Genomic DNA, 23,592 nt, shown 5'->3' on the forward strand with positions numbered 1-23,592 from the left:
TCAACATCTTTTACCTTTTTCGATCCTTTTCCCCCGTAGCCCCCTTCGCCCTGATTTTTTGTCACTTCAACACGGTTACTGGATGGCGTGCTACTAGAGCTACCTTCTTTATCCTCCTCTTCTGCACGTTGTCTCTTGGTGCCTGTTACATCTTCTACGACATTTCTCGCTTCAGCCTTCTTCAATGCCTCATCTGCTGCCTTTTTTGTTTCACGCAATTCCCTCGTTAACCTTCGAAATTGTTCCATGGCAAGACTGGGTTCACTATTTTGTGATTGAGACCTAGCATGTACCGATCGAGTCCCTACGCCTTCAGAGGGATTCGGAACTTCTTGTGCGGATCCAGTCATGTTTGTAGTTTGATTTTGTTCCCACAGACGGCGCCAACTGTTGGAGTGAAATTTCCTACAAGAAGAAATACCTCCACATATATGTTGACCACAATCCCCACGTTCACCGAATCCTTCTTCGATGTGTCCCAAAATGATCTTCCTCCGCAGTTTGGCGAACGGGTACCTGCAAAAGATACTCCGACGCTCAAGTCAGTCGATTGATTTCTACTCTTTGGATTCTCTCGGGTTCTCCTCTCTTCTCCTGCTCTTTGGCTCCACTCCACCTTTATAGGATTGCATACCTGGAGAGCAAGTACCACGATCTCTCTCTCCTTCCCACTTCCTTAGTGGCCCTCGTAATACGACTGCATGCTTCGGGAACAAGTACCACGTCATACTTTCCTTTCCCACTTCCTCGATGATCTTCCGTAATGGAGGCGGTTACCTGGACACGTGCGCCCGCTTGTTCCTCGTGGGCTTTCCTTACGGTTTACCTTGCGTAACACCATCCTTAAGTGACTTGGATTGGCCCATGGGTCAAAACCCAAATTTTATCCTCCCACAGTGCTGAATTCTACAATTGATGGTTCATAAATTCTTAAAACAGAATTTTGCACTTTTGAATTATACTTATGTCTAATGTTTAATAATAGCACAACTGTTATATGAACTGCCAACCATTTAGCCCAAATCAAATAAAACTGAGATCCCATATTACAAGAGATGCTACCAATGAAATTTTCAGATGACAGAAAATCTAGGAAAGTGGGTCAGCCACAAAACCAAAATGCTCTGTTTGGTTGCTCATAAAATAAGCAAAAGAAACTACAACACAATCATAAGAAGCGAAAACCCATTTATCTCTATCTAATATCTGTGCATGCCCAAACAACCCAGGAACAATCATTTTCCTTTTATTTGAGTATTCCCTTTCAACATTCCCTTTCAGTATTCTCATTTATCTCTATCTAGATTGACGGTAAATATGGAAAGATAAACTATAGCATTCATATGCAAAGAAAAATGGAAGGAGGGGGAAGATAATAACTAGATTCATCAGACCCTAAAGTTCGACCCCAACAACAAACCCTAAAATTCCAAATTTGTAATTAAAACACAAAATTACATAATCAATTGCATAATTACAAAGAAAACAATAACTAGATTGATCAATTAAAAGAAATTGCAAGAAAAATGGAAGGAGGGGGGAAGAACAGAGAGAGGGGCGCAACCTGGGAAGAAGAAGAAAACTGGTGGGATTCAAACAAAGAAGAAGACGAAGATGAACCTGGACTTCAGCCGAGAGAGCAAGCGTGAAAGGAGAGCGTCTGGAGAGGACCACGGTCGAGCGCAAGAGGACACTGCGTCTGGAGAGGAATGAGACAGCGAGAGGATTCGCTCCGACTAAATTGTACAAGGGTTTTGGACGGTATAAGCAATCGGGTAATAAGCGTATTAAGTAGGTGGGCCCGGATTGTTTAATCCGCTGGCTACCTAATACGAACGGACACCAAACACCGTACTCCGTATTATTAATCCTATCCAGTGTCCTATATGGTGTACCAAACACAGCCTTAACGGTTTGAATTGCCATCCTTAGGCCAGTCTAAAGGTAAAACACATGGCTCTCCTTGCAATTGCCCTCAGAGTTCATTTTCTATCATACGGTCCTCACAAAACGGGCACCGCATGTTAAAGCCACTGATCCTCTATGGAAGCAATTCACCAATCCATTTGCAAATTGTCTGTGGAAGCAATTGAAGCAGCTATTAGCATTGCAGATTGTTGATGCACAAAATCAGTTAGAACTTTGGTACAACAGAAAGTGTTAAGTTTGTGACCTTCGTTAGATTGCTCCGGTCACTAGTGTGGATAAGTATGTAAATGGATAAAGACAGGGAAGCAAACACAAGATGTACGTGGTTCACCCAGATTGGCTACGTCCACGAAGTAAAGGAGTTCTCATTAATTGTGAAGGGTTTACACAAGTATATAGGTTCAAGCTCTCCTTTAGTGAGTACTAGTGAATGATTTAGTACAAATGACATTAGGAAATATTATGGGAGAATGATCTCCTTTTATAGAATAGAGTTTCTAGCTTTGTTTTGACATTGACACGTGTCGTGTTGTGATTGGCTTCTGATGTTGACACGTGTCGCGCTATGATTGGCTTCTGATGTTGTCACGTGTCACGCTATGATTGGCCTCCTGGTTGGAGGGAAACTCTTCTGAGTCCTTGACGGTATAACGTTGACCGGTGCTCAGTGGTTTCGGGATTGACCAAGTATGGTACAAACACAGATGATGATGTAATTGGATGCTTAGCTGAAAACATTAGGAAGGTGATGCAATGGACATTTTTTCCCCTTTGGGTTCTTAGATTTTCTCTGATGACAGTGCTTGAAACATAGGAAGTGGTGGGAAGGCAGCACGACTTCATACAGAGTTTACAGACATTGCCATAGCTCTATACAGACTTCATACAAACTATCCAAGCACATTATAAATAACTTGAAGTTTACGCCTGGCTTGCTGATTCTCTTCACTACCACCAATAAACAAATTACTTGCTTGAGTGAGATTTTCTGATAGAAGGGGAAAAACTTACGGCAAGAGGAAGAAGATCAACAACTCGAACAATTTATGCAGTAAACTGTTGTTGAAACAATAGTCCATGCATTGATCGTCTACCATGCCACAATATCCTCAACCTTGTAATGCAAATTTTAGCTAATGAAAGCTAGATGAAGCTCGGTGAAATTATGAACTACAACCAACATATTATACACTTGTAAAACAAGAGTCCAACGCATACAACATATACTTGGTGTAATTGACTCCATGTTACTTCTAGAAACGTAGTGCGCAAAAGAACACATGAGCACCTTCTCTCTAGCCTATATATTGCCATTTGAACTTTTCTCAGCGGAAATAAACATGATCTCAGATGCATGAGCATGATTGATAAACTTCATTCCCTAGCCAAAAATGCTATGCATCACCAAAGAAATTGGGGGTCTGCAGATCAAAAACCCTCCAGTGTAATTTGAATCTCTCATTGGGTGATCAGCCCAACTGAAGATAACTAATTTCCATTGTTGAGTGTATAATTCAAATAAGTTTCAACATTTATTTCCCAACCTCCCCATATCATATTACATAAAGCAATAAACAATGGCTTTGTACAATCCAATTTCTCACAGCCACCTGGGTTCTGATAAAGAAAATTAGAAATGTATGGCAATAGTATCCTCCTATTATCCGATAGAATAATGCAAGAATCGACACTAGACATCCAAACTTATTCAGAACTAGCAAGAAGGGGCTTACACAGAACATGCATGTATATGAGGGCATTAACTTTCCATGGAAGAGAAGCACAAAGCAAGAATTAAAACACACAAACTGTAAGCAAGGAATTCATAAATCAAAGGAACACTCTTCACAAAGTACCAAGTTTCAATTAAAGATGGAAACTGAAATGTAATTCTGAAATCTGAATCTAGCTGCATAACCGAAATATAATTCTGATATCCATGTTATTCAGAAAGAATATACCTCAATTTTGCATAAGTAAAGAAACTCATGTCCTGTCAAAAGCAGGTACTGGAGGAGCTTAGCTCACTTCACTATATATCAACTGCCAAGTGGGGATCCATCCAAGATGAGCTCTTCCAATTCATCAATGATGGCATCATAACAGAAACGATATTGCTCCGGTTTCTGGACCATTCCATCTCGCTGAGACCTGAATGTGGTTATTGTTTTTACTAAATCTAAAGCAGACATGTCCCCCGAAAGAATTCTCTGCAGTGTATCATGAATGGTGCAGTACGTTCCAGTTCTCCCAACACCTGCACTGCAGTGCACCACAATTGGGCCGCAGTCGGGTATGGCGAGTGCTTCCTGATACATTACTCTTTTCAAAATTCCACGAACCGCAAACGTGTCTTCGGGAACTCCATGGTCGGGCCATTGAGGATACTGAATGTGCAAAACAGACATGGGTGGTGAAGGTTCCTCCGAGTCCGAGTCTGATGACTGTTCCTTATTATTATTCTTCTTCACCTCCAAAAGGCGCAATACTAGTGAATCCGAATTACCATCTCCAAATTCACCAACTCCTCTTATCCGCTTAGTGGCTACACATATATTCCCAAATTCTCTACCACTAACGCCGTCCTTGTCATTGGCCTGAAAATAATCTCCACATTTGTTATCATCCAAGTCAGTAAGCATGACAATTACAGAGCAACGGTACTGGATGACCATCTCCCAGAAAGCTTCAAAGGTGTGTGAAAGTGGACCTTGTGTTGCAATAAAACAAGAAGAGGAAGATGGTGTTGTGATGAAGCTGGCATTGATATAGTCCCCTGCCCCTGCCGCACAAGATTTAAGAACAACCCTATTTTCATCGAACGCTACGTATTCATCATACCGGTTTTTGCAGAAATTGAGAGTGTTGAGAGCCACAGTGCAACGCTTCTCCGCCTCGGATTGTGTTACATAAATGGCATCTAACTGATCCCACTCTCGGTTGATCTGTTCGGGCATCCGGAGCTTGTCTTTGAAGAATTTGAGAGCAAAGGCACAGTTTTCGTGCTGTTGGGGGGTAAGGACAACTCTGGTCAAACAAGTACTGGCCAACGAGTCCTCCAAGGAAGGGATGGTGGCCAGTGTCATGGATTTTGGCCGTTTGGTGTCCTTCTCCTCCGGCATCTCCCTCCTCCTCCTCTTGGTCTCCTCCTCCGGGTCCTGCATCTTTCGATAACTGAAGAGGGCAAACAGCCCAGATCACAGCTTAGGGTTTTCGTTTTGCAGTAAAATTTGAATTGTGAATGAATTTCAGGCTTCTGGACTAGAAAAAAAACACTACAAGCCCACTAGCCCAGCCCAAAAAGGAACACTACTAGTCAGAATGTAGTACTCAGAGTCTGGTGCAAAGCTTCTTATTAGCCAACCTGCGACACCAAGAGGTGCCATAGATAGCACCATGACCCTGCTTTCCTGCTTTTTAATGCAGTGAGAAAGAAGGCCAAATGACAACACAAAGCAAACATTCCATTTGCAAACCTCTATGAAGGTGTAAACTCTAGTAAACTAGTATCTTCTCTTTCTGGTAAGCCAAACTCCTCCACAAGTCCCTACAAAATCAGACCACCAAAATTGCCCCTCTTCAAGTTTTCATTTTTCATGTTTGTGAGATTGGAGTGTCAATGGCACCGGTAGTCGGTAGACCTGTTTGATAACTATTTTGTTTTTAGTTTTGAGTTTTTGGTTTGAAATAAAGAGAGAATACAAGGAAGAAGGGATGGGATGAATAAGGATTGAAGGAGGGTGGTGGGAAGAATGTGAAACAAGTGTATCTAGAATGGAACCCAACATGAAGCAAAAACTCTAAGAATAGAAGGAATTCGAAGTATGTGTTCTTTTTCTCGAATGACAAACAATATTCTATTTTAATTTAAACTAAAAAAAAGGAGAAAGTTTGAATCTGGCACGTAATGGGTTGAAGAAGAATGTCCATCCCCTAACCTAAAGTCAATTCACTGCTAATTAGTTCAATACAAAATTCACATGCCAACCAATACCTATTATAAAAAGAGTATAATTTTTTTTTCTAGGAAAATAAATTTTATTAAGATAAAAAGAATCCCAAGAACAAGGAAAGCATACAGCCAAAACAGTATAATATTAATCTTCTTGTTTTTTTTTTTTTTTTTGAATAGGTAAATTCATTACCAACATGAAGCTATTACACACAAACAAAACACATAAAGAGGTACATAAACACACCAATTACAAAGACCAACGTGGATCTCAAAACAAACAAGCCCAAGTACAGTTTGTAGCCCAGCATACACAACCCACAAAACAGAACCCCAAAAACCACCGACCCTAGCCATAGCAGGGCTAGCGGCTACGCAGGAACACGGAAGAGAAATCTGAAACTCACACTATGGTGAGAAGGACTCTCACTGGTGGGCTTATTTTTCTATTTCATTCTTGGTAACGATATAATTGTAGATGTTGATTGCTTCGGCCTTGCACCTGTCCTTGGCCCCTTGCCCCATGTTTGCTATCACTGCAATTTGGGTTGCGTCTCCGGTTCCTGCACTTCCACATTGTTGACAAAGGTATGCTAAGATACAGACTAGATGGGCACAATTCTTCGATTGTAGATTACCGAACATTTGACTGTCAAACAGTCTTGCATACTGGAACGTCCGTCTCTTTTTGTCTTCTTCCTCCGACCCTATATATGATTCAATTATAATTCTTAGCTCGTCAAGAATACTCTTTTTATGCATGGATGTATGTGTATGTAAGGCTTTCATCAAATCAGTCGGTTGACACTGAAGACCTGTTACAGCTCTGCAGAACAAATCGACAGCGTGCATTCCAGTGTATGCAAGATGCCCTGCAAAGAGCATTGTAACCATCCCTCGACCCTCTTCAAGGTCTCCTATGGAGTACAGAATGGATCCCAGGGTGTCCCTGAATATGTTCTTACCTTCCCATAAAAGAGACAGTGCTCCAACATGACTGGCGATGACATTGAGGTCTTTCAATGGCCACGGTTCCTTAGTATAGTTAGTGTACGCTCTCTGTATATGATACTTGGCTTTGTCCCAAGAGTATGCAGGTTTTCTGAACAATTTTAACAGAGAGGCGGCTAGAAAACATCCAACTCTGACACACTCATTTAGGGAATAACTGTTTCCCCCTGCTGCAGAAAGCTTGATGGGGGTTGTCCCTCGGGGTGATACAACTCCGTGAGAAAGGGCCTCAACATCTATCCCTTGATTACTTGGGCTCTTTTCCGGAAAGATGCGCCTACTGTTGTCAGATGCGGACCTCATGTTCCACACAAGTATAAGTATATATCCAGCAATCCTCTTTGTCATTCCCGTCGTCAGTCCCTTCAGCATCTCATTGATCATCTTGAGAAGCACTTCATTTTCTAGCACCTTGAGGTGAATTCCGTCTCCTGCAAGGCACTTTGCATCGACCCAATCCGTTTTGGTTTCTACAACTCCGAAAGTTATGTGTTCTAATCCTTTCAACATCTCTCGCAAATCCATTTGTTGAAGTTGTAGAAGACAAGACGTGTTGTATAAGGACCTATAACTCCATGTTATCATAAAAACCAAACTTCAAAAAATTCACAATTCAAGCTCAATGTAAATGACTAGTCCACTGCCGAAATAAAAGAGAAAACTAACTATTCCACTTTCGAATTTTAAAACACTACAACAAGTATTCAGAGGGAGATGGCTCGCAACACTCAAGTGAGACTAACCATAGGAGCCACTTCCAGACCACACATATTTGTCCAATCATAACCAATTTGAACAGATAAATACAAAACAGACATGTGAGACTAACCTTTTGGAATCCAGGTGGGGATCTGGTCTGTGCTGTCGAGACTCGAAACGGCAAGAAGAACCTCGCGGGTCGCTGGTCGCCGCTGGGAAGGAGATACTGAGAGTGATCGAAGACCGAGAGAGAGAGAGAGAGAGAGAGAGAGAGATGAATACGCAGAGGCTGTTACTGTTTTTTATGAGTTGTTGTCATTTATCGTATAGTTCATTAGTTCATTCTCCTTTAAACAGACTCTTTATGCAAAGGGATTTGTATTTTTTTAAATAAGAATTATATGTGGGGTTCACTCCGCATCGAATTTTAACGATTCGAATTGTTTATTTTGTAAATCTCGTTTTATAGATCATTCTTACAAAAATTCAATCCAATTCGAAACTATTTGCTTATTTAATTATCAAGATAAAATTTAATTGTTTCTTATATAATAAATTATTCGTTAAATTTTTTAAACTCAATTAAATGTCTTAAACATTTCAGATTTGGCTAATACTTTGTAAAGATGATAGGTGCAAGGGATCCCTTCTCTTAAAGGTTTCTCTCCTTTGAATATGAGGATTCTCTCCTGATCCACTTTGTGGGGATCTAGGGATCTCCACATCTTAATCGTTCATCGTATATCGTGCTGTCAGTTTTCGTCAGGTACTATTTGTATTTAATTTTAAATAAAAAAAATCAAATAATTTATAATCACACGATACACTATAAATGGTTAAAATGTAAGAATTCCTAAGATTTTCATAATTTGGATCCAGATGAGATCCAAATCCCTCATTTGAATCCTTTCCTACCTTTTGTTTCCCATACCCATTACTGACTAAGACCTAGTTTGGGAGTGAGGTGCTTAAAAAAAAAGCACCCATGAAAAAAAGCTGTGAGAGTTTTAGGTGTTTGGTAAACTGAAAAAAAAAAAAAGGCTTATTTTGGAAGCTGCTGTGAGAATAAGCTGAAATCAAAGGAAAAAGCTGAAGCTGCTATTTGCAGCTTTGGAAAACTGGCTTTTTTTCAAAGCAGACGGAGCTACAGTGCATCTTTAATGAAAAAACTCACTATTAGACTGCTTTTTTTTCAAAAGCACTTTTACAAAAAAGTTTACCAAACACTCTGCTGATTTATTTCACAGCCGCTTATTCTCACAGCACAGCCACTTATTCTCACAGCAGTTTTTTTTCAAAGCACAGTAATACCAAAACAGCCCTAACAAGATGCTAATATACAAATGATGATCGAAAATGGCCCAAGATTCTTCAAGTAAACTATCTTGAAATGCGAGACCGATGAATCAATATTTATACTATATATTTTGTCTTTTTATATTTGTTTTCTTGTCTAATTTAGGTGGAAGTTTTAAGTATTTGTGATACTTTTGTCATATTTTCCAGGTGAAGAGGATCGAGTTTGGTGTGTATCCAGATCAGCTTTCAACTAAAAGGATTTGGATCCTTTCCTGAGCTTAGGAAGCTGAGCCTTCTGAGCAACTGATACGATTACAAATAAAAAGTTCATCTAAAAATTATAATAATTGTAATTATTGGATCAAAATATTTGTTCAACAGACTTAGCCTCCTAGGCTATCCAAAACCGGGAGCATGTGATGATGAGGGAACATATTGATTATGTTTGTAGAAAAAGAAAGGCTAGATTCCTTTACTTTTGTCATTTTCAAGGGCAAAGGAATTGATTTTCGGGATGGAACGATTCTTTGAAAAAAGAGAAGCAGGGCCATTAATTTGGGACATCATGGTGACAAATGATGTGGGATTGGAAAGAAAAGAAAAGGCTAAGTTTTCTTTGAAGAGAAGAAAAGAATGTTCCTTTAAGAGATTTTTCAGTATGATTGGTATATGAGGTATTACATTACATGTTATTATATAAATAATAGGATTTGTGTTAAAAAATTAATAACTTAAAAAATAAAATTTTCCACCACTTAAATAAAAACACGGAGTTTACCATCCGTATTCCCGTCACAATGAAAGATTTCTCCTATCTTTGAGGAGAAGATTGGAGAGCTCATCTTGTAAAAACAGGGGTGTTTTCTTTCTTTGATTTTTAATGGATAATTCCTTATGCATTAGAACAAGTATGTGTAACTAATTTCCTTTCGCTAAAATGAGGCCGTGAGCCTTAACATGATTACATAAATTTCTCTTTTAATTGCTTATGTGTTGTTACATGCTTGCTTTGATATTTTCAATAACTGAATTAAACTATTTATGTGTCTTGATGCTTGATCACCATTAGAATGCTTAGAAAAGTCATCGAATGCAATTTTGAACGAATGTCACGTTAAAATTGGTTATGCTTCTTGTGATTGAGGATTGTAATTTCTCCTAAGGTAAATATCATACTCTTAGGGATTACATGGTTTATCAAAAGGATTTTTATCAAGATTAATGAATCACTCATGTTTATATTTAATCCAAATGTCATGAATGAATTGCATGTAGTGGTATGCGTTTTAGCTTGAATGTCACAAGTCAAACTACACAAGGAAAAACCCAACCTTCAAAACATGTGTGTTTTCGATTACTTAAGCAATTGGAAGAGTTACGTAGAAATGTTGTTGGTAAAGGTCGAACTCTAGTGCCTTGTCAATCTAATTTTCTTCAATTATTTCTTTTATCTTGAGTTTCTACATTTACTTGTTTTGCGTAGTTTGATCACTATTTCTATAAGCTAATTCCCATTTTAGATATTTGTTAAGTCACATACAGTTGATTTCAGTTTTGTCAAATTAGTGCAGTTCTTAGAATTAATTAAGTCAAATAATCCTAAAACTCAATAAATTGTTTATACCAGTTCCTGAGGAGATCGATCTTGCTTAAGCCATTCTATACTACAAAAACTTATTTTCTTACAAGAATTTTCTATGGTATAACTCTTGTTTTACAGGTGATAAAATCTCTATTAGAGACCTTTAGAGAACAACAATAAATATGACTTATATCGCTGGGCCCTTCAGGTTGAAAAGGACTTGTTAATGTTGTGAATTGGAAATCTAATACGTGATCAACTTATAGCGAAAAGTCTCACAGTCGAGCCGAGTATATTTAATTGACTAATTCATTGTGTAAGTTAACAAAATTGTCACCCACTGAATACTACTGTACAGAAACAAGTAAAAATAAATAAATAATTTCTAAGACTTGGAGTTGGAGCGGTTGATGATTTGCTAAAAAACACCAGTACTTCGCTCCAATTGTTCACCAAATGAAATGACTGGGATTGCAGAAGCCAAAAATATGTATGTGGTAGGAGCCAAAACCCTCAAAAATCATCGACAAGAAAAATGGCACAAAGGCACAAAGCTATATTCATCATTATTTAAAATAAAATTTTGAATCCAACAAGTATACCAAACATGCCCACTCCTATTGTTTTAGAAGCAACTAGTAAATTGGCATGTGAAATGCTGCGGAACTTGAATGCATCAGCCTTAACTACATGAATAAGACACATTTAACCTAGAAAAAAATTCAACATAGTCATGAACGAGCAAAGTATAGATGAGTGAAAGGTGTCGGTAAAACAAGGCATGAATAGTTTCCACAGAAAGTACGCAAAATGGTGGTAGGAACATAATCACATTCTCAATTGTAGCGATTCAGATAACATATTTGAGCTGAGTGAATCCACCAAAATCACTCAACAACATACGCATCTACAAATTATTTAAATAAGCAAGAGATACATGATTTGGGCTGGTAAGATTAGCAGCTTAGTTTTCATTTAGATTCAATTCAGCTGTCATCAAGAGCCATATATAATTAACAGGATGAAGCTATATACAGTGGCCTTCCTAGTAGAGCTACATATAATATCTTACTAATAAATGAATCACAAATGATACCTTAACTGTTAAAAAAAAATCCATTACTCAAAACTCCAATTCCATCAAAACCCTTTACTGAAAGCTCCAATTCCATCAAAACCGAGATGGTAAAACTACAAACTGGTTAAAAAAATATGTTTGGTCTTTTTGATGCACAAAACCGGAGGTCTTAGAACAACGTAAATCCGACTGTGAATATGCAAGAAAGTAAATAACACAAGATGTATAGTGGTTCACCCCAACATTTGGGCTACGTCCACACTGATTATTGTATTTCTCTGAGATGTTGAAGAGGGAGAGAGAGAGCTTCTGAGGGCGAGAGAGCTCTTCTCAATCTGAGAGGTTTGAGGGGATGAGGAGGCTTAAGAAAATGGCATCCCCCAATGAGGAGAGTGAGGAATCCTTTTATAGAATAATGGCTCCTCACTTATTACATATTTGTCTCTTCCTTTATTACATAATTACATTTGAGTCCCCCGAGTATTTATACAAGATCTAAATACAGAGACCCTAAGTATGGTATAAACAGTAGTCCCCTAAGTCTTCAGTCAAGAGAGTCTTTTGGCTGGAGACTTGAAATTCAGTCCATGTGTGGGCCGAAGTAACTAGATGTCGTCTTGAACTGATGCTCGGTATGCAGCGGTGCCCAATCTGAAATGATGCTTAATTAGAAGTAGCACATGGTGCGAAGCTGCTCGGTTTGTGGCTTATGTTGCTTTGGTTGGCTCGGCTTGTGGCGTTGAAGGGGATGGGGTCCCTTTTATAGAATAAGAGCTCGCTCCTCAATACATAAATGATGGGCTAGAGTTGATGCTCGCGGCGAGGCGATTGCTCAGTAGGCGGCGATGCTCTCTAATGGTGGTAAGGGAGTCTCTTTTATAGAATAAGGGCTCGCTCCTCAATACATAAGTGATGAGCTAGAAGTGATGCTCGCGGCAATGCGGTTGCTCAGCTGGCGGCATTACTCTCTAATGAAGGTGAGGGAGTCTCTTTTATAAAATAAGGGCTCGCTCCTCAGTGCATGAATAATGAGTGCTATCTAATGAAAGTGAGGGAGTCCCTTTTATAGAATAAGGGCTCGATCCTCAGTACATAAATAATGGGCTAAGTCCCCAAAGTATTTTTTATGAGACCCAGTTGAGGCCTAATATATGGTACATAATGTAGTCCCCCAAGTCTTCGGTCAATAGAGTCTGTTGGCTGGAAACTTCAAATTGAATCCATGTATGGGCCGAAGAGGCGGTTGTTCGGATGCTGTATTTGTATACTCTACACTGAAGCTTCGTAGGTGAAGCTTTGCAAGTGAAGCTTTGAAGCTGGAGCTCTGTAAATGAAGCTTTTGAAGCTAGAGCTTTTGTAAATGAAGCTTTTGAAGCTAAAACTTTGTAAATAAAGCTTTTGAAGCTAAAGCTTTTGTAAATGAAGCTTTTAAAGCTATAGCTCTATAAATGAAACTTTTGAAGCTGATTGACATGAGTGCTCATGAATGTTTATGTTGATTGATATGAGTGATGCTCATGGATGTTGACATGAGTGATGTTCATGAATGTTTATGTTTGATTGATATAAGTAATGCTCATGAATGTTTATGTATGATTGACATGAGTAATGCTCATGTATAATTTGAAGTACTGGGCGTACTTTTAATCACCTGGTTGGTGATAATGCTGCCAAATAATTTGGAATATTGGGCATATTTTTGATCACCTAGTTGACGATAATAGCGACGGAATGCCGAATAATTTGGAGTAATGGGCATGATTGGTGCTATTTTGAACTTATGGGTCTTCGCCCTCCACACAACATTCCAGCCCATTTATTTTGGGCTTTGCCCTTTTTTTTTATTTTTTATTATCCTCTGATGAGGTTTATACGGATATCTTTAAAAGATACGATAAATAAATTACATCATTCAAAAATAAGAAAAGTAAATTACATCATTCGAGATGATTATTCCTTGCTTTTGCTTTTCTCTTTTCCATTGTACCTCTCTTTTGCTTTTGTCGTTCTCTTTTCCCCCGCATCTCTCTTTTACTTTTGCTTTTGCTTTCTGCTTTTATTATTCTGTTGCTGCTTGATCTCCCCGCTCCTTGCTTTTGCTTTATGTATTCTTTTTCTCTAAAGTGACAACACATGCTTTTCTTGATTGATGTTCCTCTGTTGATGCCGTGAAGAAAACTATCTTCCTCATCTACTCCATCGCATTTGACCTCGTCTCGAAGCTGAACTCTTGAGATCTGTCTGGCATCATCTGACACAAGGACCTTTGGATGGTGGACAGTACATCTCCAGATCTGCTCTTTGGGAGTGTGGCAAATATGTAATTAGTTGTCAAAGTTCTTGATTCCTCTTATATATGCCCCTGCATCAAAGCTGAAGAGGATCTGGAGCGCCAGAGCCTCGGGAATCTGGAGCGCCGAGCCTACGGGTCCGCAGGCGACTCAGCTGCAGTACGACGACGAAGCAAAACGATAAATAAGGTCATTGGGAATGAAAAGTAATTTCATTTATAACTGATCAGACCTTATAAATCTGATTTGGCAGACGGCTCCTCAGCTTTGCATGGTTGTAAATCTCTCTATTCACCTAATGATTTTCAAAACAAACATCGTATCACTAATCGAAAATTGAAAAATTTATCTATTTTTTCAAATATTCAATAAATTAAACCATACAAAATTTAAAAATATATGACGCGATCCTACCGTGAAAACAATTGATTTGTCTTCACTGTAGAGAGGTTGATCACCACAAGCAGGGTCAATAATGGCCAGCCTCTGATGAGCAAAGAAACAATCTCCATGCTGGTACAGGCCACTCCAATCAGCTCCACGGTGCTTCAATCCATCAAATTAAAACCTGATTGGTATTGAAAAGGAAACAAAATCTCCAAAATTTCTGAAATTTAGAGTAGGATGGATCGCTTACCTTCACTAAAGCGGAGGAACGTTGGTGGTGCGGATGGACCCGTGGTCTGGCGCGATTTGCTAGATTTGAGAGCGAGAGAAGACTCTCCACTGCATTTTCCTGGCATTCCATCATCAAATTGAAGTTCATTTGAATTGATTTCTGCCGAAATTAAAAAAAAATTACTAAAAATTTCTAAAAATAAAAGTAAACTTCAAGCTACAGACAGTTTGACTTGAATGGCTTCAGCTGGAGCTAAGTAGGCTTATAGTGCGTGAATCAAAGGGTTAAAGACACTTTGCCAAAAAAATAAAAAGGGTTAAAGACATTGCAATTCAGCTTCATATCAAACGATAGACAAAGCACGATAGCATGTTGCGAAGTAATTATTCAATCGAACTGAAAGGAAAAGTTGCAGGACAAAGATATTCACCTATCAAAGCAACAAATCCCACAAACCCACATTCACAAATACATATTTCACTGCAAGAAAGAGGCCACACTACTCTCGTCTTAAACACAAACCTCTTCATCAACTATCACAAATAAGCCACTGTAAAGACTATTTCCACATCACAAATAAAGTACAGGAAGTAAAGCTCATATTTTTAGCAGAGGTACTTTAACAAATCTGCAAGTGATTGATTGCCCCAGTGGGGAGGGTATTTCTCTTAGCCCCACTGCATCCTGGGTTCAAAGTTCTAACCATCCCCCGTCCCCTTGGTGTAGTTTACAGGATAAATACCACGTTTTAATAACTAAGAACGTCAATTCTGATCATCCCTACCAGTTTAAGCACGCTAAACACCAAATTTAATATGTTCTGTCTTAGGCCACCCAACCCCAGCAGATACTTATACAAAACCCGAGATTATGTTCCTAACGGAAACATTACCTATTTTAGATTTTCCCATAGCTGGCTGTACAACAACACGCATCATGACAATTCCCTAACCAATATCAACCAAAGGTAATGACCCACTGTCACGTTGTTCTCCAAAATCTTGCCAAAACTCATCAGTTCCACTTCATTCGGCATCTTCGGCATCAGTCTTGCCTACCAAACAATTAAAAGGGCAATCCAAGAAAATCAAAACAAAGCTGGAAACACAGTTGAGGGTACGGTTGAAATCTGGGTTTGATCTTTGGGTTTGGCTAGGATAGCAGAAAAATGAGAGAGAGAGCATCTCGGGTTTTTCAGATATAAGAGGAGCGCCTAGGTTTTACTGTGGATGTCCTGGATGGAGGAAGAGAGAGTGGGATAGATACAATCCCCCAAATCGTGCACCCACACTCACCCTGTGCAAACCCTAGAGCGCAGCCCTCACTTTCTCGAAACCCACTCTCAAACCTTAGAATGCAGCACTCTCACTCTGTTTGCCCTCAAAATATATCCATTTTTACTTATTTGGGTAATTTGGGTAAAATACGGTATTTGGAGGATTAATATGCAAGAAAACTAACTTAGAAAAATATTTAGATGCAAGTGGAGAGGTTTGACATTCTAATATTGTTTCTCCTAGTTGTTTGGGTGGTGGAGGTTTGTCTAGCCTTTGTTTAATCAAGATACATACATGTATTGCAAGTAGATGGAAAGGCATCAGCAAGCTTTCGGGCAAGGAACATGTGAAAGAAGTCAACTTGCTTCTTTTAAATGTTAGTTTATTACAAGTGGGAAAACATATGATGAAAGCAAGTGGTGGAAATGAAAGTTCCATTTTAATATTATTTCTCCATGCAAGTTGGCAAGTGAAATACAAGCTGCCCAAGCAATGAAATACAAACTGCCCAAGTTTCTTTCGGGCAGGTGCAAAACCTCAGCAGGAGGTTTCTTCCAGACCTCTATATAAAGGAGCACAAGCACAAGGATTATGGATACTCAAACAAACAAACAAAAGCACAAACTCTGCTCAAACCAGATTTGTCAAAAGCCTTCTTTTATCTAGTTTATTAGCTCTGCTGCTCACTTGCGGTATCGATCTCATTTGTAGCTTTTATGTACTCATTTCCAGCCATATAAATTACAAGCAATTTGCAATTTTAGTCACTTTCCTCTGTCATTTATATTTCCAAGTAACTTTGTCATTTACATATTGTTCTATCTCTCCATATAAGTAAAGTCCTTATTTTTAAGGCAAACAAAGAACCTTAATTTGAGCAACTCCCACTCAAATGGCACAATCTGTTGATTTGAAGTAAAAAGGCGCAACCTCAATCATTCAAATCCCGTCTACTAGCGGCATCTAGTAGTGGCACGCCCGCACCCACCAATCTCGTATGTGAAGTAAATCCCCGGCTTGCCCGCAAGGCCCATGGCGGATTTAGGGAGCGAACACACTCTCTTAAAACCCACTCTGAATAACACGGATGCACCAACCCGCCCTCTCCCACCGTCACTTCGGTTCGAAGCTGCTTTGTTTTCACCTAATCTCCAAATCGCGCTCTCCCTCTCTCCCCCCAACGACATCACGCTCAATCCCCTCTCTTTCTCTCCCTCGAACTGTACAGCCCATGTGACTCTGTCTACATGCAAACGCTCTCCTCAACCACTCAGAATGACACCAACACCAGCCACCCACCCCCAAGCAATCGCAGAAATCCTGTCATCTCTCTCTACAATGGACACCTTGTCTCATCTCTCTCTCTCTCTCTCTCTCTCTCTCTGCAAATCCCTGAATCTCGGAGCCATCGTCTTTCTCTGCAACGAACACCCCCATCTTTCTCCGCAACGAACACCCCCATCTCTCTTCGAGTTTCAGGAGGAAATGAGGGTTTGAGAAGGAAATGGAAAAAGCCGGCTTTTCCATCCCTTCTTCCCTTTCCACGATTATCAACACGTGTGCATCAAGAGCAGCGGTAGAGAGAGTCCAAAACGTTGTCCATTCGCACAGTGCAATTTCATCTCCTACTCTCTCTGCAAGCATGGTCGTCGTCCATTTGCAGCTCTCGTCTCTCTCCAATCTGTCAGTCCTTCTGCCCCCTCCCCAACAACAACAGGCCAAAAGCAGAAGCAGAAGCAAAAGCCAAAGCCCACATGCATCCCAAATGCTCAAAACCGGTTTTGTACGATGATGGCAAAACCGTAAATGTAACGAAATTCACCTAGTGGCATAGACCTAAATATATCACCTAGTGTAAATAAACTGAAATTCACCTAAAGTCACTGTTTATTTGTACAGTGCAATTTCTCTCCCTTCTTTAGACTAAAGTAATAGTACGAGTAGGATACATACAACGAGTACGTACATGGAGTCGATCGTGCTGGGATTGAATACCTTCACTTGTATAAATAATGTTTACCAGAAATAAACACAACGCTAATGTGGTACCTATGATTACAAAGGAACACTTTTGGAAGACAAAAGAAAGAAAATGTATTTTTACAAAGAAGCAAAGCAATGCAAAACAAAACAAAACAAAACAAAGCGAACCAGTGGAACTAAAAACGGTGAAAGCCCTCTACATGTTCTTAACTGAAGGCGAAGAAAAATATACAGCTAACATGATGCTCCGTCCTTAGCGGTTACTAGGACTCTTCCCAAGAATAGAAGAAGAGCCAGGGGTCCCCGGACTGTGCGACCCTCTTCCGCCAGAAAGAGGACTTCGCTCTCCTCTTAGCTCACTTACGCGAGGACTGAAGGTCTTGTGTGGACTCCCAAGGATTTCAGGGGCATTTGCTGGTGTTGAAGTAGAGCTTGTGATCTTTGGACTGCTGACATGCCTAAACTCACCTCGGCTTCTGGTCATAACTTCGTCTAATATTTCTGCATCCCCTGCGCAGGAAGCTCCAGCTCCCAACTCTGTCTCCTGTTTCATTCCAAATACATCAATCACAACATTAATATTGATTCACATTTGACTCGTGTATTAAAATTCATTAGCTATAAATAAGACGGTGAAATTTTCTTTTTGTCGCACAGCCTGTCATGTTATGTCGCCATACGTTTATATGCTAAAAAGGAAAGTGAGTTTTACCGTTGCAAGGCTATATGTTAAAGCCGGAGCCTCTTCGTACTCTGCTGCATCCAAATCCTGAAGGTGTGCTCCTTTGAAAAACTTGGGGAGTATGTATTGCCTCACAGGAACCAAGAGCATGATCATCATTGGAAACATAACCCCAGCAATTGGAACCCAAGTAAGCCCAAAACATGCAAGCAGGTACAGAGTTTGGAAAACTGTGAACATCGCGATTGACTTGAAAGGCACAGTTTCTACAAAAGTGGCGTGATTATCCTCGAGGACTCTGCAGGATGATGAAATGCCATATATGAGGAGGAAGTAAAGTTAAACATGTATGAAACAAGTGAAAGGAGATTTGATTTGAGGGTTTACTTGAATCTTCTACTTGGAGCTGTAAAGAGCAATAAAATCCTTTCCCAAAATTGGTTACCGGGTAAGCTTTCAATGGCCATGAAGGCAAAGTATCCCCAAAGGACTGAAGTTGGGATTCTTTTGAGGATAGGCATAGCTGCAACACATCCCCCCACCAATACCGCTTGAAGCAGGTTACTGAGACGCTGCTCCTTCACCTCAACCGGCAATAGATCATCAATCTCTTTCTCAATATCAAATACTGTCTGATCAACTGGTGCATCAATATAATTTCCCATACTCGAAGCTGCCTGGATGGTTGATTCTTTTAATTCATTCAGTCCCTGCAACACAAAAGTGTTTCAATTAAAGCACGATGATCACCTGGTAATTAATGTCATCGAAATGTTCTAAACTGCGGCCTTGTTTCCATTGCAAGTCAAAGCCACATGTTTAATATATCAAAAAACTTGAAAATCAAAATATGTGTTCTTGTCATACTCGAGATGAGGCCTCCTGGTAAACCAAAGGAGTCTGCATTTGTTGATAGGCATCTTGCATATTTCCATACAGTTGTCCCAAGCTAGCATTATTTCTCATACTTGTGCGTGCTGTTGCTACAAGACGATTACGAAGCAACTGCACAAGTATACATCATTATGATCAGAAAACAGAAAAACTGACGATTGCAGAAACATAACAAAAGGATACAATGGAAGGGAAAAAAATTAGATAAAGAAAAGGTTTTTTGTGATTACCTGGTGTTTAAGAGTAGCTAAACTTTTTGTATGCATTGGAGACTGTGGGATGACTCCATTTGATGGAGGAATTCCAAGCAGACCACACATTAAAGTCTGCCATGAAAAAGCAAGAGAGTTATATAAGGTTGCTTACGGAAAAGGAAAAGTTGAATGCGAGGAAGGATCAATTTGCTTTGCATACCAGAAACCCCAAAAGAAGCAAGTCATAATGGTAAGAGGATGGCTTTCTTAAGTTGAACTCTTTCTGCTGAGATAGTTGGGATGCTACACTGTGATCAAAATAGTAAAGCACCGCGATCATCGTTGCTGGAATGAAAGCTCCAATGATATAGAGGACTGGAACATTGAGCATGTCCTGTGATATGATTCCAATTATAAACCAGTAAACATCAGCTTAATTTATCTTCTTAATTTACTGAAACTAATTACAGAATTGAATTCGGAAGACATGCCTTAATGACAGTCCAATTTTCATATGCACCAGGTGACCATGGATTTGGGCTAAAAAGGCGCCTTGGGATGCCGTGTGGAACACTACTAGTTGGAATGTAAGACACACCAGTCCACACCAGAACCATAAGTGGCACACCATAGTCTGCTACAAAGCTTCTTAGCCAACCTGCAACACCAAAAAGCGCCGCATTACATAAAATCAAACTACATTCTATACATGCTTGCTTTCGTAATTAACACGGGAGATGACAATTAGTGGCACATCATATTAGTCTTACCAGTGCCATAGCGCCATGACCTTGCTTTCCTGCTTTTTAATGCTGTGAGAAGAAGGCCAAATGACAACACCAAAGCAAACATTCCATTTGCAAACCTCCATGAAGGTATAAATTGTAGTAAACTAGTGTCTTCTCTTTCTGGTAAGCGAAACTCATCCACAAGTCCCTACAATATCAGACCACCAAAAAAATGCCCCAGTTCAAGTTTTCATTTTTCATGTTTTTCTAAGGACATTAATGTTATTAGCTCAAAATATCCATCCTGCACTCCAATTTTTGTCTTTTAATATTTGGGACAAGGAGAAATGAGTGGTAACCGGTAGACCTATTTGATAACCATTTTGTTTGTAGTTTTTAGTTGGAAATAAAAAGAGAATACAAGGAAGAAGGGAGGGGATGAATAAGGATTGAAGAAAGAAGTGTATATGGAAAATCCAACATGAAAACAAAAATCCAAAAATAGAGAGAATTTTAAGTAGGTGTTCTTTACTCGAACGACAAGCAATATTCTATTCTAATCTAAACTAAAGAAAGATGAAAGAGTTTGAATCTAGGACGTAGTGGGTTGAAGAAAAATTCCCTAATTCCCGGAGCAATTCACTGCATGCAAGTAGGTATTTTTTTTATCTAATTTCTAATGTCCATTTTATATATCATTTCATTTGTATTTCTCCTTCCTCCGTTCCACCACACCCCTCTACGTTCTTGATTCGTCTATCCTTCCATCAATTTTCTCTTTATATCTAGTGAAAACAAAATAAAAGACAAAATTATCATCAAATAAACCCTACAATTTTTTTAATACAAGACTCAGAACACCCATACGTAAATTAAAATAAGAAGTGGCGGTGGAAAGAGTTAAAGATGGTGAGGTCACTGAGGTGGGGGAGAAGTAGAACCTAAAAAATGATATCCATTTGTTTATATACTATTTCTTTCGTCAACCAATCTATGGAGTGACATTTTCTAATATTTTAAGGTTCATCATGTGACCAAAACATTATTGAATAGAAAAATAAAAAATAAATAAAAAATAATAATAATAATAATTAGGTAAGAAGAAATCATACTTTAATGGCTTGCTGCATGAAGAGCATAGCAATAAGTAGACCAAACAACTCCCCAGCCACTCTTGTAAACCTATTTATTATGGAACAAGCGCCTAATATTGCCAATAAGAACAGTAAACCAGCTGTCCATACACATACCCTACAAAATTCAGTATTCCCCACAATATCAGGGTTAGTCAAACAACTTCAAACAAACAATTAGAAGGCAAATTCATGGAATTCGACCAAAAGCACACATGCGAAGAGAAGAGAACTCGAGAGTCGAGACCTTAAAAAAAATTAGGAATATAAAGGCTTACCATGCGGACCATGCTAGAAAGAGCTTTGGACCCAAGTCCTTACGTTCTTTGGCAAAATTGAACATGAAGGTGTACATGATTACAGTAGGCTCGGCCACACCCAATATCAGCAAGGGTTGACCTCCGACGATGGAATGTATGATCCCACAAACTGCCGTCGATACTAAGGTTTGCACTGCTGTCAAAACTCCATCTGCATACAGTATAATTTGATTAATTAATTAATTAACTAACTGGAAATGTCAAGGAGATCATCTTTTGAGACTGTAAATCTAGTAATGTGGTAGTTAATAGTTGATTTTCAGTTTTAATGATGTAAAAGAAAGAATTTATCTATCAACTGTCACATCATATCGTTTACACATATAATCTAAAAGGAAGTTCTCCCGAATATCACCCTAACTAATTAGTTCACATGCCAGCCAATACCTATTATAGAAGAAAGAAAAAAACAGTTTAATACTCACACACTATATTATTTTTCTCTGTCATTCTCCCTTGAATCCTTTCCTACCTTTTGTTTTCCATACCAACTAACAAGTTGTTAATATAGTGATCGAAAAGGCTAGCTCAAGGTGCAAGTAAACTATCTTGAAATGTGAGACCTTTAGAGAACAACAATAAATATTATATCATAGTGCCTTTCAAGTTAAAAAGGAATTACTATTGTTGTGAATTGGAAATCTAATATTGCAATTATTAGCGAAAAGTTTCAAATTCAACTATCATGACGAGAATATTAAATTATGACTAATTTATTGTGTGAGTTAACCAAATCGTCATTTTGAATACGGTTGTGCAGAAACAAGTAAAAATAAATAAATAAATTCAAGACTTGGAGTTGGAGCAGTTGATGAGTCGCAAAACATACCAGTACTTCGATCCAATTGTTCACCAAATGAAATGACTGGGATTGCAGAAGCAAAAAATATGTAGGTTGTAGGAGCCAAAATCCTGAAAAAACCAATATCAACATAAGTTTGCATTTGATTCAACATAAAGGGAAAAAAAGGATATTGCATGAGTTGACGGAGAAATTTTTTATGTACCGAAACACGACTTGGTATACCAAATGCTTAATTTAAGATGTAATGACATTTAATGTAACGAACTATATTTTCAAAACAATAAAAAATCTCTCGAGTTGATGGGAAGTGATTTCCGCATGTTCATTATGTTCTTTCATGGCACACCTCGCTTTATTTTTTACTTTTGTATTTGAGTAAATGAATGTATATGTAGTATATACCTGAATCCAGCTTTAAAGCCCCCAGTCCAGTCTTCCTTGTAGCACTTCAATCTTCCTCTGAGATCATTCTTGATTCCCCGCAAAGGCACAAATGTCTCTTCCATGCTTCTGTCTCTGATGTCTGATCGGTATTACCGATTTCCTTGAGTAAAATAGAGATAGCCTCCCTCCACTGAAAAATTGCTAACAGTTTACAGCAAGCAGGGGGCAAGAGATTGCCATAACTTGAACTGGCTATCAAAGTAACCACCTAAGTTTACATGGTCTGGGATTTTTACCAGATTCAACCAATGCAGTGTGGAGAGAAAGCAAGGAGGGTGGACCAAATGGGGAAATTAGAAAGAGCTAGCAAAGCAGAGTCAATAGTGGTGGTAATTTGGAAGAGAAAGAGAATTAAGTTGAGAATCTTGAGATAAGAGACGTGGTCTGGGATGTCTAAATATATAAGATTGAAAAAAGTTAACTACACTCACCCCTTAAGTTTATCGAGTTTTCATAAAATTTTCTCACGTTTGAGATATTGCACTGACACCCTTTAAATTTTAATTTACATTCAAATAACTCCTTGAGTAAAAAGCCTAATAATAAATAGACAACTTGACCCTTATTAATTACTTAAAACTAATAAACAAAAGCTTTATAATTATATAATATAAAAAAAGAAGCTGCTATTGGCACTCAAAAAATCTAATTGTATATTCTTCATAAGAGTAT

The 23,592-nt window shown here is 38.8% G+C and overlaps 2 protein-coding genes and 2 pseudogenes across 4 annotated transcripts; all 4 read right to left on the reverse strand.

Annotated features, from left to right (window-relative positions):
- Positions 1 to 2,248: 2,248 nt before the first annotated feature.
- On the reverse strand, positions 2,249 to 5,361 carry LOC126582447 (protein-tyrosine-phosphatase PTP1-like). 3 transcript variants are annotated; one of them, XM_050246600.1, is made up of 2 exons: positions 3,891 to 5,361; positions 2,249 to 2,872 (listed from the first exon to the last, which is right to left on the reverse strand). In XM_050246600.1, exon 1 carries the CDS (start codon positions 5,091 to 5,093, stop codon positions 3,969 to 3,971), a length of 1,125 nt encoding a protein of 374 aa, XP_050102557.1. In that variant the 5' UTR covers positions 5,094 to 5,361; the 3' UTR covers positions 2,249 to 2,872; positions 3,891 to 3,968. The 3 variants fall into 3 exon arrangements, with proteins under 3 accessions (XP_050102557.1, XP_050102555.1, XP_050102556.1); XM_050246598.1 differs by having other exon boundaries at positions 2,249 to 2,877; XM_050246599.1 differs by lacking the exon at positions 2,249 to 2,872 and adding an exon at positions 3,093 to 3,350.
- Positions 5,362 to 6,005: 644 nt separating this feature from the next.
- On the reverse strand, positions 6,006 to 7,925 carry LOC126582446 (uncharacterized; annotated as a pseudogene).
- A 5,515-nt stretch (positions 7,926 to 13,440) lies between these two features.
- Positions 13,441 to 15,841, reverse strand: LOC126633706 (asparagine synthetase [glutamine-hydrolyzing] 1-like; annotated as a pseudogene).
- Positions 15,842 to 17,719: 1,878 nt separating this feature from the next.
- On the reverse strand, positions 17,720 to 23,291 carry LOC126583288 (probable boron transporter 2). Its single transcript, XM_050247624.1, has 12 exons — positions 22,879 to 23,291; positions 22,501 to 22,583; positions 21,630 to 21,822; positions 21,331 to 21,469; positions 20,261 to 20,426; positions 19,982 to 20,148; positions 19,711 to 19,884; positions 19,527 to 19,622; positions 19,270 to 19,407; positions 18,790 to 19,112; positions 18,433 to 18,700; positions 17,720 to 18,264 (listed from the first exon to the last, which is right to left on the reverse strand). The coding sequence occupies exons 1-12, from the start codon at positions 22,980 to 22,982 to the stop codon at positions 17,974 to 17,976; spliced, it is 2,142 nt and encodes a 713-aa protein (XP_050103581.1). The 5' UTR covers positions 22,983 to 23,291; the 3' UTR covers positions 17,720 to 17,973.
- Positions 23,292 to 23,592: the final 301 nt, after the last annotated feature.

Source organism: Malus sylvestris, chromosome 9, assembly GCF_916048215.2.
Source record: "Malus sylvestris chromosome 9, drMalSylv7.2, whole genome shotgun sequence".
Taxonomy (NCBI): Eukaryota; Viridiplantae; Streptophyta; class Magnoliopsida; order Rosales; family Rosaceae; genus Malus; species Malus sylvestris.